Here is a 13,780-nt window from a genome sequence, read left to right on the forward strand (position 1 = left end):
CTCCACGGAACAGGCAATCCGAAGCCTCGAACTTAGCCTCTTCCTCAGGAGAAAGAGGTGGTTCACTTCGTTTGCCCCGTGAAACATAGAAGCACTGCATCGCTGTCTACCACAATAGTGCACGTGCTTTCCATCTCTTATAGTTTGAACCATCAAAAGCATGTGGTTTCAGTGCAGCAGCAAAGCCAACTACCGAAAATGACCTATCAGGTTTTTGGATTGTTGGAAATATAGTCATTAATCGGCATATTTTAATCCAAGAAAAAGAAACAATGATCATGGCATAAGTAGTGTAGGGTGATCTTAACATAACCAGTAGCATACTATGCGCATCATGAATGTCGAGAACAGGAACATACCAGTAACGCGATAACATGCTAGAGGCATCATGTAGAACAGGAACAAGCACATAGTATAGGAGAAGATTATACCCCGAGAATGGCCCTCCGCTGGATGGTGAGGCAGAATTGCCTCCGTTGTTGTAGTCGTTCACGGCACCTCCTCCTGGCGCACCAGCTCCTGTCGGCGGCGGCGTATCACCTCCGCCAACAGAGGCGGCAGCAACTCTAGACATGGCGATGAGCAGTCGTGCGGGAGGCACTCCCCAAAAACCTGATCACCCGCCTACCCGGTGTAGATCTCAGGCCAATCTCTCGTGCGTGCAAGAGATCAGAAGCGGGGAAGCGAGAGAGCAACTCAGGCACGGAGGGAATCGTGGGAACGTGGGTTAGTGGCTGCAAAAGGATAGCGACGTGACGTGACGCACGCACGCCGCCAGCCACGCCTCGCCCACGGCCCGCGCGCGCGCGCGTGTGGCATTCTGACCCCCACCTCAACTGGTCAACAGGGAGCCTCTAATAACTCCCTATTTAGGTTGAGATATTTCTCGCTTAAATCCTGAGGTGGTATTATTATCCTTAACATTTATTATGGGCCTTTGAGATTTAATAGAATAAATTGGGCCTAGCCCAATTATTCTAACATAAAAGAATTAGAATTAAAAAATAATTTATTATTATCAACTTAAAAGAGTATATAGAAGATATATATATATATAGGAAAGAGAGTAATCACATAAAAAGACTAAAATTAAGTGAAAAATATATGCATGGTGTCATAATTTTAGCAATCCCGTCTAATTTTGCAGGGGCCAAAACGCATAATTTTCCTCTGGAGCAGCTATATATATGAGACTCTACGTGCTCACTCCATCGACACTGGCCATCCATCCCGCCTATGGGTAGCACGGGAGAAGTAATGCTGGCATCGGGAGGAGGAGCGGCGCCGGCGCCGGCGACGTCGCGCGACGGGCGGGGCGCCGCCGCGGGGCTGGGGCCCGTCGCGTTCAAGGACGCCGCCGACGCCGACGCCATCCCGGTGCGCCCTCCCACGGAGCACGACGCCGCCGTGTCCGCCATGCCGGCGCGCGTCTTCCACAACCTGAAGCTGCGACAGCACCAGGGGTACTGGGTGCTCGACGCCTGGGCGCGCGGCGCGGTCGCCATGCAGCGCGGCGGCGGCGGCCTCGTGCCCCGCGCCGACGGCGACGTCCTCCTCGCCAGCCTCCCCAAGTCGGGGACGACGTGGCTCAAGGCGCTCGCGTTCGCCGTCATGGCGCGGGCGGCGCACCCGCCGGCGAGCCCCGACCACCCGCTCCGCCGCCTCAACCCGCACGACTGCGTGCCCCTCGTCGACAGGCTCTTCGCCCCCGGCCGCGACGCGGTTCTCGACGAGCTGCCGTCGCCGAGGCTGATGTGCACGCACATGCCGCTGTCGCTGCTGCCGGCGACGGTGGCCGACGGTAGCTCCGGCTGTAAGATCATCTACATTTGCAGGTATCCGGGACTTTGTGCGTGATAAAGTTTGAGGACACTGGCTAGCAAGTACTCCTATATACTGGCTTAGTTTATTAACTTACACATGACATGAGGAAGATAACCAATTGTGGAGTAAATGGTAATAAAATAAAGTGATTGAATTAATAGGACAAAAAAAATGATGCTACATCTTTCGCAAAATCCTTATGTAGGCCACAATGCAAAAAATTCATACCGAATTCAAATATTAAGTCTAAACTCAAATGTGCCGGATATTAAAAGCTAGATATTAGGCACATGAAAATTTGAAAATTCCAAACACCTAAAATTATGCATTAATTGCTAATCATAAATTTGTAGTGCCATGTTAATGTGTTCGATTTTAGTTCATTTTAACTACAAAAATATATTGTAGTAGTATATAGATTTACTTTATTTTTGCATTTCACTTTGTTTTTTTTACCAATTGTTAATTAAATTATTTCATGGTATTTGTAAAATTACTTTAAGTTTAGGTTATAATATATCATTGTTACACCTCTTATCTATGAAATAAGGATAACTTTGCAAACAGATAGATATACCACAGGGAACAATGAGAACCGTGCCTTCCTGATGCCCTTATTACAATATTGCTTGAACTGTCATAGGTACCGGTTAGAAACTGGTCATAGGTATCGGTTTCCGTAGTCGGCACCTATGCAGTTGCGCATAGGTGTCGGTTCTTACCACCTAACACCGGTGTGAGGAACAAATAAAGCAAGGTTGCTCGACATCGAGCAGCTACTGATCCCCATCCAAGAACCATTCCTATAAGATCCCCTCATCACATCCAATAACACAATTACGAAATCAACACTAAGATACAAAATCAATATCAAAGAACAATAGAGAATACACAGAGAGGAGAATAAAATAAATCATCGCAGTTGCTGCCTCTCGACAAACCGGTGCTGCTCCCGCTTGATCCCCTTAAGGAGGATGGATCCAGATGATGACGTTCAAGGTGGAGATGTACAGGCCCGGCAGGGTGTGCAGCGGCACGGGACCTTGCGCTGCTCAAGCCCGTGCTCACCGTCCACCGCCGCTGCCCCAGCCTACACCACCGCTAGGACGGGTTACTCGTGGATGGCGCTGCGACGGGGCAGAAGCCACTCTTCTCCGTACGCCGCTTGTCTATCCTCGGCATTGGCTCTGACGCCGGCGCTGTCCTCGTCGATATTCTCGGCCCCGGTGCCACCAGCGAGTTCCACGTTGACAGGTCCTTCTAGCGGTGCTACTGCTGCGTGGTAGCCGGATTCGGCGGACCCCGACCTCCAGGCGGCCGGATCTAGCATGGCTTAGAGGTAGTGGTGAGGAGGAGGGGCAGAATTACTTGGAGGGGCGTCACCAGGGAGAGGAAGAGGAGGCAGAGGAGGGAGGAGTGGCGGCGGACGAAGATGGATGAGGAGGAAAGGCCCGTGTGGTGGGGATGTGCAAAAGATGTGGACAAGGAGTACGGGGTAGGGAGAAAAGTAGGGAGAAAATGTGAGGATAGATGTGTGAAAGATGTGGATAAGAAAGTGGCTTGGCTCCGTCAATTTTATGGGTAATAGTTAATTAAAAAATCAGTTCATATAATATATTATAGGTTCTTTTTTAATTATTAACCAGTACCTACAATATATTACAATATATTATAGGTCCTAGTTCATTTGAAAATATTATGCTGATTTTTTCTTTAGAACTGACATTTATATTACTCAAAGGTGTATGTTCTATATTTTTTTCATCGTGCAAATGTGAGAAAATATCCGTAGGTAACGGTTTTAAATGTCGACCGACACCTATGAATCGATATCAATAAGGGGTATTGTAGTAGTGTTAATAATTGTGATTTCTGTGATGAATAACAATGGGCAGAGAAGAATATATAGAATCATGTCGTTATTATATATATGTGCAAACAAAATATGATGAGGGGGAGAGAGAGAGAGAGAACGGGGAGGGAGAGAGCGACTGGAGGGTATTGTAGTAGTGTTAGTACAGCGCAAGGCGTACTTGTGCTAGCTACGTGATAGAATTGGACAATTAACGTGGAAGTAGGTGACTGGGTGTTGTCATATCAATTAGGTGTACCGGATATTTGTTAGCTACAATAAGGACGGTCGACGGAATGGGACTGATATATGCATGGGCTAGCTCGACCAAAGTTGCTAGCTACTGTGTGTCCTTCAGGTAATTAATCGGACAGATACACACCACACTTTTTATATTATACTCCCCCCGTTTCAAAATGTTTGACATCGTTGATTTTTTTAAGTACGTGTTTAACTATTCGTCTTATTCAAAAAATTTAAATAAGTATTTATTCTTTTCATATCATTTATTTCATTGTTAAGTATACTTTCATATACACATATAGTTTTACATATTTCACAAAATTTTTAAATAAGACGAACGGTCAAACATGTGCTAAAAAGTCAACGGTGTCAAATATTTTGAAACGGAGGGAGTAAGTTGTTTGATTTTTTTATTAGTTAAACTCTCTTAAGCTTTATTAAGTTTATAAGTGTGTGTGTGTATATATATATATATATATATATATATATATATATTTCTAATATAAAACAAACATATTATCAAAATATATTCAATGTTAAATTTAATAAAACTAATTTAATGTTATAAATGTGACCTAAAGAAATTTGACTAATAAAAAAGTCAAACTACTTATATATCAAATGGAGGGTGTATATAATTAAACAACCTCTATATATAGCCATAATTTGGGCACATATATTCCTCTTTAATCTCTCTCATCAACAGACCGGGAGTAAATACATAAGATCTTATACACATACTCTCTCTTTCTCTTTCTGTATATGTGTGTGGTATATATAGATAGACATGTCGATATATATAATATTCAATTTGCGGCCCATTATATTTGTACCATGATGAAGTGATAATTAACTAAGATTGTTAATGTAAACAAGTGGGATGGAATAATACCACCATTTTCAAATTTTGCTTGGTGCATGTGCGAAGAACCTAGATCACTGAAAGACATAAAAAGGCAAAAATTAACAAGTTGCTTGTGACAAATATAATTCTCATATGATATATGTTCATCGTTTTCATGGAACACATCATGATCAACAATGTTTTACTCCTATCATTCATCAAAAATCCAAACCACAATTTGATAATTGCATCGTGAATAAAGTATTAGAGCACACACATCGAACACTATAATATAATCACTGCAGCATGCCATGTGTAATTAAAAAAAGAGCACATCGATCGATCTAAAGACAAATTAAAGTTTAACATATAATGTCCAGCCTTAATTGAGCTAGGTACCCCAAAATACAGATATGCCTCATAATCTTCGTCCAATGCAATAACTAGCTAGGTGGTAACCAGGTTTGAACTGTAGTTACGTAGTTTTTCGATTTTGCTATTTGTTAAAACACCATTGTTAAGTCTTATTCCTTTTTTTTGCAATAAAAAAGAAGGAGCTGTCAAAACATATAAATGTACATGTGCAGGGATCAGAAGGATGCATTGGTCTCCATGTGGCACTTCCTGAAGCGCAATGGGCTACAAAATCTGTACGAGTCCTTCTGCGAGGGCACATGCTTCGGGGGCCCTGTTTGGAATCACATTCTCGAGTACTGGAGGGCAAGCAAAGCGAACCCAAGCAGGGTGCTCTTCCTTAGATATGAGCGGCTGCTTCAAGACCCAACAGACAGCATCAGGGAGCTAGCCGAGTTCGTCGGGCAGCCATTCACTAGCTCCGAGGAAGAAGCTGGTGTTGTCACGGAGATCGTAGAGCTCTGTAGCATGGAGAATCTCATGAGCCAGAAGGCCAACAAGGAAGGCGCCCAAGGTGTGTTCATCAAGTTCTCTCACGACTCGTATTTCCGGAAGGGGGTGGCAGGGGGTTGGACGAGCCACATGACCCCTGAGATGGGAAGACGTCTGGATGCGATTCTCCGGGACAAGTTTGATGGGTCAGGACTCACTATCTGAATATGCATTTAGTTTTACGTGTGTTTCGTCTTTTAATTTATGCTTAACAATATATAGTAGTACGCAAAAAACGTTGGATTGTTTTTTTTCTTGTTGAACCTTTTCTCCATGTATTGAAATAATGGTGTTGTTTGGAAGTATAGTCTGTAACCTTTTATGCTTGTAAAACGGTTATAACTTTGTAATTTCCAGGGCACCAAGGAAAACCCTTTAATTGTAATTTCCCTAATTCGGTTAATCACAATGTAGCTTGTATTTTGGTAATTGTTAGAGTTACTCTGGTTACTGATGTAATGGGATAATGGACTAGCTATCTGGCATAAATACATAATGATTCCCCACACATTGCTGCAAGATGGCTGTGGATATCATTTGCTTTGGAGAGATGCGCATACTATATAAAATGCTTTCTAGAAGTCTATCATCAATGATTACTGCACCCTAAGACAAATTTAGTAAATTAAGGCAAACTGTTTCAGCTTACTTAAGAATTCAACTAACTTCATATATATTTCCCAATTCAAGATGACTAAACTAACTAAGTGTAATGTCAACAATCAATCCAGTATACTGTTCATTGAAATATAAGCTAGAAAAATTCAACCTCTAATTCTTTCTTTTGAGAAGAATAAAGGACCAGGTCTTCGACAATGGAAGCCTTTATGCCATATCCATGTACTTGTTTATGAAGTCATAAATCCTATAAATCCTATAAATCCTATAAGTTTATACAGGATTTATAAATTTAATATAGATTACTAAGTATGCTAGTGTTATTGCCCAAGCCCCATATGATGAGTCATCTTAAGGGAGGGAGGGAAGTAATTAATTAATTCACACATCTGCAATTAATATGGAGATGATATATACTCCTCCCGTCCGTGAAAGGGCATATAGCCTAGTGGTTGCAGTGATCTGAGTAGCACCCAAGGTCCTAACTTCAAATTTCCATATGAGCGAATTTTAGATTGAGTTATTAGAGGGCAAGTTCCTTATTTGATAGGCTAAGTTCCTAATTTAAAAAGGCTGCATATATCCGGTTGGATGCAGAATCCGGGTAAAAAATATCCTTCTTAAAAAAAATACTCCTCCCGTCCAAAATAAAACGAACCTAAGACTGGATGTGATACATTCAGATTCGTTGTACTAAAATGTGTCATATCCCGTATTAGATTTGGTTTTTATGGGATGGAGGAAGTATATCCAGTATTAGATTTGGTTTTTTATGGGATGGAGGGAGTATATACTGCTCGCAGCCTACATGAAGAACATGTCATTGCGCCTCCGCTGAGTTGGGGCTTCTATTTTTCCCATTTTCACTGATAGCTAGATCTAAATTTTCATGAGCTATGTTTTTATTCTTACTAATTGTGTGGAGGCAAAGCAGCTGTTTGCATACTGTTCGTGGATTTGTGTATCAAATTGGCATGTGTGTGTTACAGGATTTGTTCTAGTAATTTGGCACATGTAATTAATTTGGCACATGTGCGTGGATATAGCTAAAACTGCTGATTTAGATGACAAATCAAGATGTATTATGGTAAACCTTTTTTAACATGCTCCAAAATAAATACATCAAATACAAAAATGAGAGAGAGAAAAAAATGATGATCGAAGTGGAACGGAGGAAGTACGGTGGTAATTAAGCTAGTTACAAGCTCCAGCATACGCTGCAAGATCCCTAGAACACACTACTAGAAAACCACAAATTGGGGACATCCTCTATCTACAAGGCCTTTCCTATCCTTCGTAAATTCTTAAATTAAAAATCAACACCTATAACGTGCCAATTTTTCTAAAAACCAACACGTATAATACAAGTGCCTGATTTTCTTTAATAAAAGCAGTACAAATAAAGATGTCATATGTGCTAGGTTTTTTGGCACATTATTGGAGCAGCAGCACCAGCGGAAAAAAAATCACATAGACATACGCCATATCTCCTCGTGACCTCGTCCATTCCTTTCTTATATCCGTCTCTCTCAAACCCTCTAAGCCTCCACCTAAGATAATCTTCATCTTTTCTCTCATTGTCTCTCACTCTTTACTCCTCTCCACCTCTCAGCATCCTAGCCTGCGACGCTACGATGACACCCCAACACGTAAAGGCGGCAGCCTGCCTCTCCCAGTGACACGACGATTGCGGCGAACAAGCCATTAGGTTATCCTCTCACCATGGCCACAGCCTCAGTTCCCGCAGACGGATTCATCGTCATTGGCGATGGCGGTGGCACCGATGCCATATCTAGATTGTCCGAGTTCAGGAACCTCTAGATCTGCCCTCCTCCCTCCCCTAGTTATCACTGTCGACCATGACGAGCGACAACGAGCAACAGTGACCTCCCCTCGGTGGGGCAGCATCAGCATCCTCCCCTCGGCCCCACCTCCCCACAAGCAGCGGTGGTGGCGATCCACATGACTAACCAATACCCCTCCTCCCAAAAAATTCCCCTCCCTGATCTCTCCCACCACCCCTTATATCTGACTGTGGTCTTCTGGATCTGAGTAGTGGTGGTGAGCAGTAGCGGCAAAGGTGGCTTTGGCCTCCGATGGGTGGTGGTGGCCTTGGTCTCCGCTGGGATGAGGCAATGGAGGCATCCTTGTGTTGATTTGTAAATATTTTTTTCTTTGAGGGGGGAGGTCGTGAATGTTATGTGTGTAATTTCTGGGATGATTCTGATACATTGTCATTGGATTTGTGAGAATCTTCCATTCAGTTTTTGTATGTGTTCTTGGCTCGTAGCATATGTTCGATTCGAGCCGATGCATCGAGCATTTTTTTTATTCATGGAATCTCAAAAGCACCAATTTCTAGACCATTCTCCACATCAGTGTCACATGAAGGGTGCCGGTTGTGAATTTGACACCAAAGACCGGTTCCCAACTGACACAAAAGTGAGTTCCTATAGTAGTGACAGATCGAATGTAACTGCAGCATTTACCTAAACAGAGGTTAATTACAATAATTAACAAAAAAGATGGTTGCCTATGGTGATTGACAAAAACGATGGGTAGCATCGGAAGGATTTTATTTGGTGCACCGAAAATTACATAGGTCATAGATGTACCTGTTTATAAGCATAAACAGTTAAAGTTAAGCCTCCAAACAGGCTAGGAGGCTTTGTTTTATTATGAAACACATAGCTTGAAAACTGTGACTACAAATTAAAAGATGAAACCCCGGCCATAATGGCGCATCATATGGTGAGCCCCGATCCATCAAACTTTTCTCGCATAATCGAATCCAGATGTTCGCCCATCTTAGGAGTCATGTGGTTCCTCCAGTCCCCTTCCACCCCCTTCCTAAAATACGAGTCGTGCGAGAACTTGATGTACACACCTTGTATGCCTTCTTTGTTGGCTTTCTGGCTCCTTAGACTCTCTAGGCTACATAGCTTGACGATCTCCGCAACAATGCCAGCTTCTTCCTCTGTGTCAGAGAATGGCTGCCCGACAAATTGTGCGAGCTCTCTAACGGTGTTCACTGGGTCTCGAAGCACCTCCTCATATTTCAAGAAGAGCACTCGGCCTAGATCTATTTTGCTTGCCCTCCAGTAACCAAGCAAGTGATCCCAGACAGGACCAGCAAACCCAGTGCCATCACATATAGACTCATACACTTCTTGGAGCAACAGATCTGGCACATTGCGTTTCCGAAAGTGCCAGATGGAGACCAATCTATCTTTCTGGTCCCTACAAAATATAACAAGCTAGAGTAAAGCAATGTTTCATTGTCACTAAAGTTAATACTATGTGAATAAATGTTTTGGATTTTGGTTTGCAATTTCTCTCTTTCTAAATATACATATTGTATCCAGGACTTGCTTTTGCGAATTCATGAAATTTTGGACAATGTTTGGATCAAGTATGTAAGAACAATATTTTTTTCCTAGGGTAGAGATCGAGGTTGTTGAACAAGTCCAACAAGCTAACACACGAGACACGGGGCTCTTTACTTCTCAAAGGGCACCATGGTCTAGAGCATCATGACTCATTGCAAGGGAGACAAAATAAGTTTGTTTTTCACCGAACTCTTGCATACTAATACAAAGCAAAAAGACTAGAATACCCTCTACTTTATCAGTCCCCTACTTACCTAATTACAATTAATGCATTTGTCCCCTACTTTCATAAAATCCAATGCAATGATGACTCAAAGATGAACTTATTTTGGGACATACAAGAGGGGGCAAAGATAATTATATTTCAGAACAGAGGGACTAGAAGCTTGCGACACTATAGAAAAACATGAACTGCCTCTCCATCGATATGGATATAAGGAAAAGGGAAGCCAATTATTTGACCTCATCACCTTGAACTCTTGTAGGAGGATAATGGCACCAGTGAAAGACACCATCTACCAATACTGCAAGGATGACTCTCAGACGGAGGGGAGTGGGTGTGGAAGGGGATTTCTTTTTGCTTTGAAGGGGCTCTTACCAAGGTCATGGTTGTAATTGTGCGTTTATCTTCTTGTATAGAAAAGAGTAGATTCTATAAAACCCCACCTATTATGGTTCAAGTTGTACAAAACCATAGAGATTTTGGCATGTGACACATAATCTCAAGTATTATGTGTAACCATTTTAATGTGCTCCTATATCAAGATTTTAAAAAGTGGACAAAACATTTATATGATGAATAAAATTCTCAAAAATTTAAATTGTAATTGTAGAACTAAAAGGTGTGGTTGATCAAAAATCAAAATGTTCAATAGTACGGTTTTATGAAATTTTAGAACCATAATATCCGGTGTGATGTGCCACGTATCAAAATCCTTATAGTTTTACGTAACTTACACCATAATAGTAGGGTTTTATGTACTTTACTTATAGAAAAATACAATGTTAAATAATGACAACAAAGTACCAGCTAATCTAGATCCTGCAATAACCAAATAGGAAACATGCTACATCACCATATTTGGTAGAGGGTCCCGTTCTGTCATAATAATACTACGCAGTTGTATCACACATAGCACAGCACGTGGTCATGTACCATCTTTCTTCCTAACGCTTTTCTTTGGGAAATAAAAAATCTCTATTTAACGGCCATATGGCAAAATACTCATTTTTAAGGGAGAAATACATACCATTTCCAAAATTAGTTTAAAGTTTTCACACATGAGATTTGAGATGAGAGCAGCTAATATTTGAATCTGATATGTATAAATTTCGGCTGGTGTACAAAAACGAAAACGACCGGATATGATTCAAAACTAAGATTCCCCTTAGTAAAATAATATTACCTCCGTCCCAAAATAAGTGCAGCCGTGGATATCCGTGTCCAACGTTTGACCGTATGTCTTATTTGAAAATTTTGAAAATATTTAGTCACACATAAAATATTATTCATATTTTATCATCTAATAGCAATAAAAATACTAATTATAAAAAGTTTTCAAATAAGACGAACGATCAAACGTTGAACGTGAATAGTGCAAAACTGCACTTATTTTGGGATAGAGGGAGTACCAATAACAATATAACGAATAAGGGATGGCTAGCTATAGCTATGGTTATGGGTACCTGCAAATGTAGATGATCTTGGTGTTGGAGTTGCCGTCAGCCACCGCCGGCGGCAGCAGCGAGAGCGGCATGTGCGTGCACATGAGCCTCGGCGACGGCAGCTCGTCGAGAAGCGCGTCGCGGCCGGCGGCGAAGAGCCTGTCGAGGAGGGGCACGCAGTCGTGCGGGTTGAGGCGGCGGAGCGGGTGGTCGGGGCTCGCCGGCGGCGGGCACGCGCGGCGCGCCATGGTGGCGAACGCGAGTGCCTTGAGCCACGTCGTCCCCGACTTGGGGAGGCTGGCGAGGAGGACGTCGCCGGCGCGGGGCACGAGGCCGCCGCGGTGCATGGCGACCACGCCCTGCGCCCAGCTCTCGAACACCCAGGTCCCCCCGTAGCAGCGCATCGGCTGGCCGTAGGAGACGCCCGCCGGCAGGGCGGAGACGGCGGCGGCGAGCTCCGTCGGAGGGCGCACCGGCGTGGCGTCGACGTCGACAGCGTCCTTGAACGCGACGGGGCCTCCACCATGGCGCACAGCTGCTCTTGCTGCCGGCTCTCCTCCCTTGTTCGCCATGGCGGCAGCAAGAGCGAGTATCGACTCTTATAAGACCCTAGTACTTACTATACTCCGTATATTGGTTTGCTGTTGAGAAAAGATTTGGTATGCATGGCCAGATGGCCTTGACAGCCGGATGAGATTCTCTACAATACTTTATTTGGCAGGTTACTATAGGCACTATCTGGACGAGATTTTAGCGGCCACAGTTTCTCCAAAAATTTCTAGCTCTCGAATGATCAATATTCTTATCCGGATTCTTAGGCCCGTTTAGTAGGACTCCAAGCTCCAACTCCCAACTTTAAACTCTAACTCCAGTGATAGCTAGCTCCTATAGGAGCTGAAGTGGGTATATAAGTATTTGGCTAGATTGATTAGCTCCACACCAACACGTCCCTTGTTGGCATTTAGTTGAACACCTGGTTGGTGTCGCCCCACTGCCTCCGCCACCGCACGCGCATGGCCCTGCCTGCTGCCGCAGCCGACGCTACTCTCGCACCTCGCCCTGCCGCCGCCGACCACACTCCACCGCCCACGTGCCGTCTCCCGCCACCGTTGCCGCTCGTGGCCCTCGCCGCCACTCCACCAACACCTGCCACCACCGCCTGCCGCTGCCGACACCAACGGCGCCGCCGGTGTCAAGGGATGAAGATGGGGATGAGCGAGAACGGGAGATGGGGTAGGAAGGGGTAGTTCAGTAGCATTTTGGTATAAATAGACTAAAAAATTAAAGGGTAGTGGGTCTTTTGCGGTGGAGTGAAGCTGTGGAGTAGCAAAAACCTAGCTCCACCCCCGTAGTACAAATTTGTGGAGCAGCTCTACTAACTCCGCTCCAAAAAATAGAGAATCTATACCGTTTGGCACAGCTCCAGCTGTAGGTTGTGTTCGTCAGTTGGAGTTGAAAACACTTTCCTCATTGCACGCAAAACGAAACAACAGTTTAGCGTATATTTAGTTAAATATTAGCTAAAAATTTAAAAAATCTAAAGTAGTGAAAGGATTCATCTTTCCACTGGTGGAGAAACCATCTTTGGTCGGTCTGGCAAAATCCACAATAGTCCCGGTTCCAAAAAGAACCGGGACTAAAGATAAAAATTTTGATCTTGATCTTTAGTCCTGGTTCATACCCTGTCAGATGTATGTCAGGGGGCCGAGGATCTTTAGTCCCGGTTGGTGTCAATAACCGGGACTAAATATCACCATTTTAGTCACGGTTGGTACTCTTGATCATTAGTCCCGGTTGGTAATACCAACCGGGACTAAAATTAAACACGTAGTATATAATCCCTATCACTTATCTTCTCATCCACAGTTATAACTTAGACAGATCGAATCTCACCCCCTCTCCTCAGATCTATCCTCTCTAACTCTCTTCCTCGTCCCCTCTCCTCCAGCTCCTCCCCTTCCTCCTCTCCTCCCCCTTCTCCCCTTCCTCCTCCCCCCTCCTTCCCTTCCCATCCGGCGGGCCGGCGGGCGGCGGGACCGCGGCGGGCGGCGGGGCGGCGCCCGGCGGAGGCCGGCGGCCGGCGGGGCCTCGGCGGGCGGCGGGGCGGCGCCCGGCGGAGGCCGGCGGGGCCACGGCCGGTGGAGAGTGGTGGGGCGAAGGCCGATGGGGCCGAGGCCGGCGGCGGGCGGCGGCGGCCGTGGTGGGCGGCAGGCGGCGGGGCCGCGGCCGTGGCGGGCGGTGAGGCCGCGCCCGGCGGTCGTGGCGAGTGGTGGTAGCAGCGGCATTGTTTTTTTAAAAAAAAATTGTGATTCACTGAGATATACAAATTTGTGATTCATTGTTTGGATCTGTGATGTATTTGAGTAATTTTTTAGGATATTGTGATGTATTTGATTTGTGTGTATAAGTAACTTTATGATTTGTGATGTGTATTTGGTG

The 13,780-nt window shown here is 44.4% G+C and overlaps 2 protein-coding genes across 2 annotated transcripts; one reads left to right on the top strand and one right to left on the bottom strand.

The window, feature by feature from the left end:
• The first annotated feature begins 1,159 nt into the window (after positions 1–1,159).
• Positions 1,160–6,175, top strand: LOC4345031 (cytosolic sulfotransferase 1). Its single transcript, XM_015793743.3, has 2 exons — positions 1,160–1,835; positions 5,351–6,175. The coding sequence occupies exons 1-2, from the start codon at positions 1,237–1,239 to the stop codon at positions 5,832–5,834; spliced, it is 1,083 nt and encodes a 360-aa protein (XP_015649229.2). The 5' UTR covers positions 1,160–1,236; the 3' UTR covers positions 5,835–6,175.
• Positions 6,176–8,844: 2,669 nt separating this feature from the next.
• LOC4345032 (cytosolic sulfotransferase 3) lies at positions 8,845–12,017 on the bottom strand. The gene is made up of 2 exons (XM_015794077.3): positions 11,363–12,017; positions 8,845–9,527 (listed from the first exon to the last, which is right to left on the bottom strand). Exons 1-2 carry the CDS (start codon positions 11,911–11,913, stop codon positions 9,032–9,034), a joined length of 1,047 nt encoding a protein of 348 aa, XP_015649563.1. The 5' UTR covers positions 11,914–12,017; the 3' UTR covers positions 8,845–9,031.
• Between the last annotated feature and the right edge of the window lie 1,763 nt (positions 12,018–13,780).

The sequence above is a fragment of the Oryza sativa genome, chromosome 8 (assembly GCF_034140825.1).
Source record: "Oryza sativa Japonica Group chromosome 8, ASM3414082v1".
Taxonomy (NCBI): domain Eukaryota; kingdom Viridiplantae; phylum Streptophyta; class Magnoliopsida; order Poales; family Poaceae; genus Oryza; species Oryza sativa.

Excerpts from the sequence above, each read along its gene's own strand:
- LOC4345031 (XM_015793743.3), top strand. The coding sequence starts at position 1,237 with ATGGGTAGCACGGGAGAAGTAATGCTGGCATCGGGAGGAGGAGCGGCG. Across the intron at positions 1,836-5,350 it reads AAGATCATCTACATTTGCAG|GGATCAGAAGGATGCATTGG; the intron begins GTATCCGGGACT and ends GTACATGTGCAG.
- LOC4345032 (XM_015794077.3), bottom strand. The coding sequence starts at position 11,913 with ATGGCGAACAAGGGAGGAGAGCCGGCAGCAAGAGCAGCTGTGCGCCAT. Across the intron at positions 9,528-11,362 it reads AAGATCATCTACATTTGCAG|GGACCAGAAAGATAGATTGG; the intron begins GTACCCATAACC and ends TATATTTTGTAG.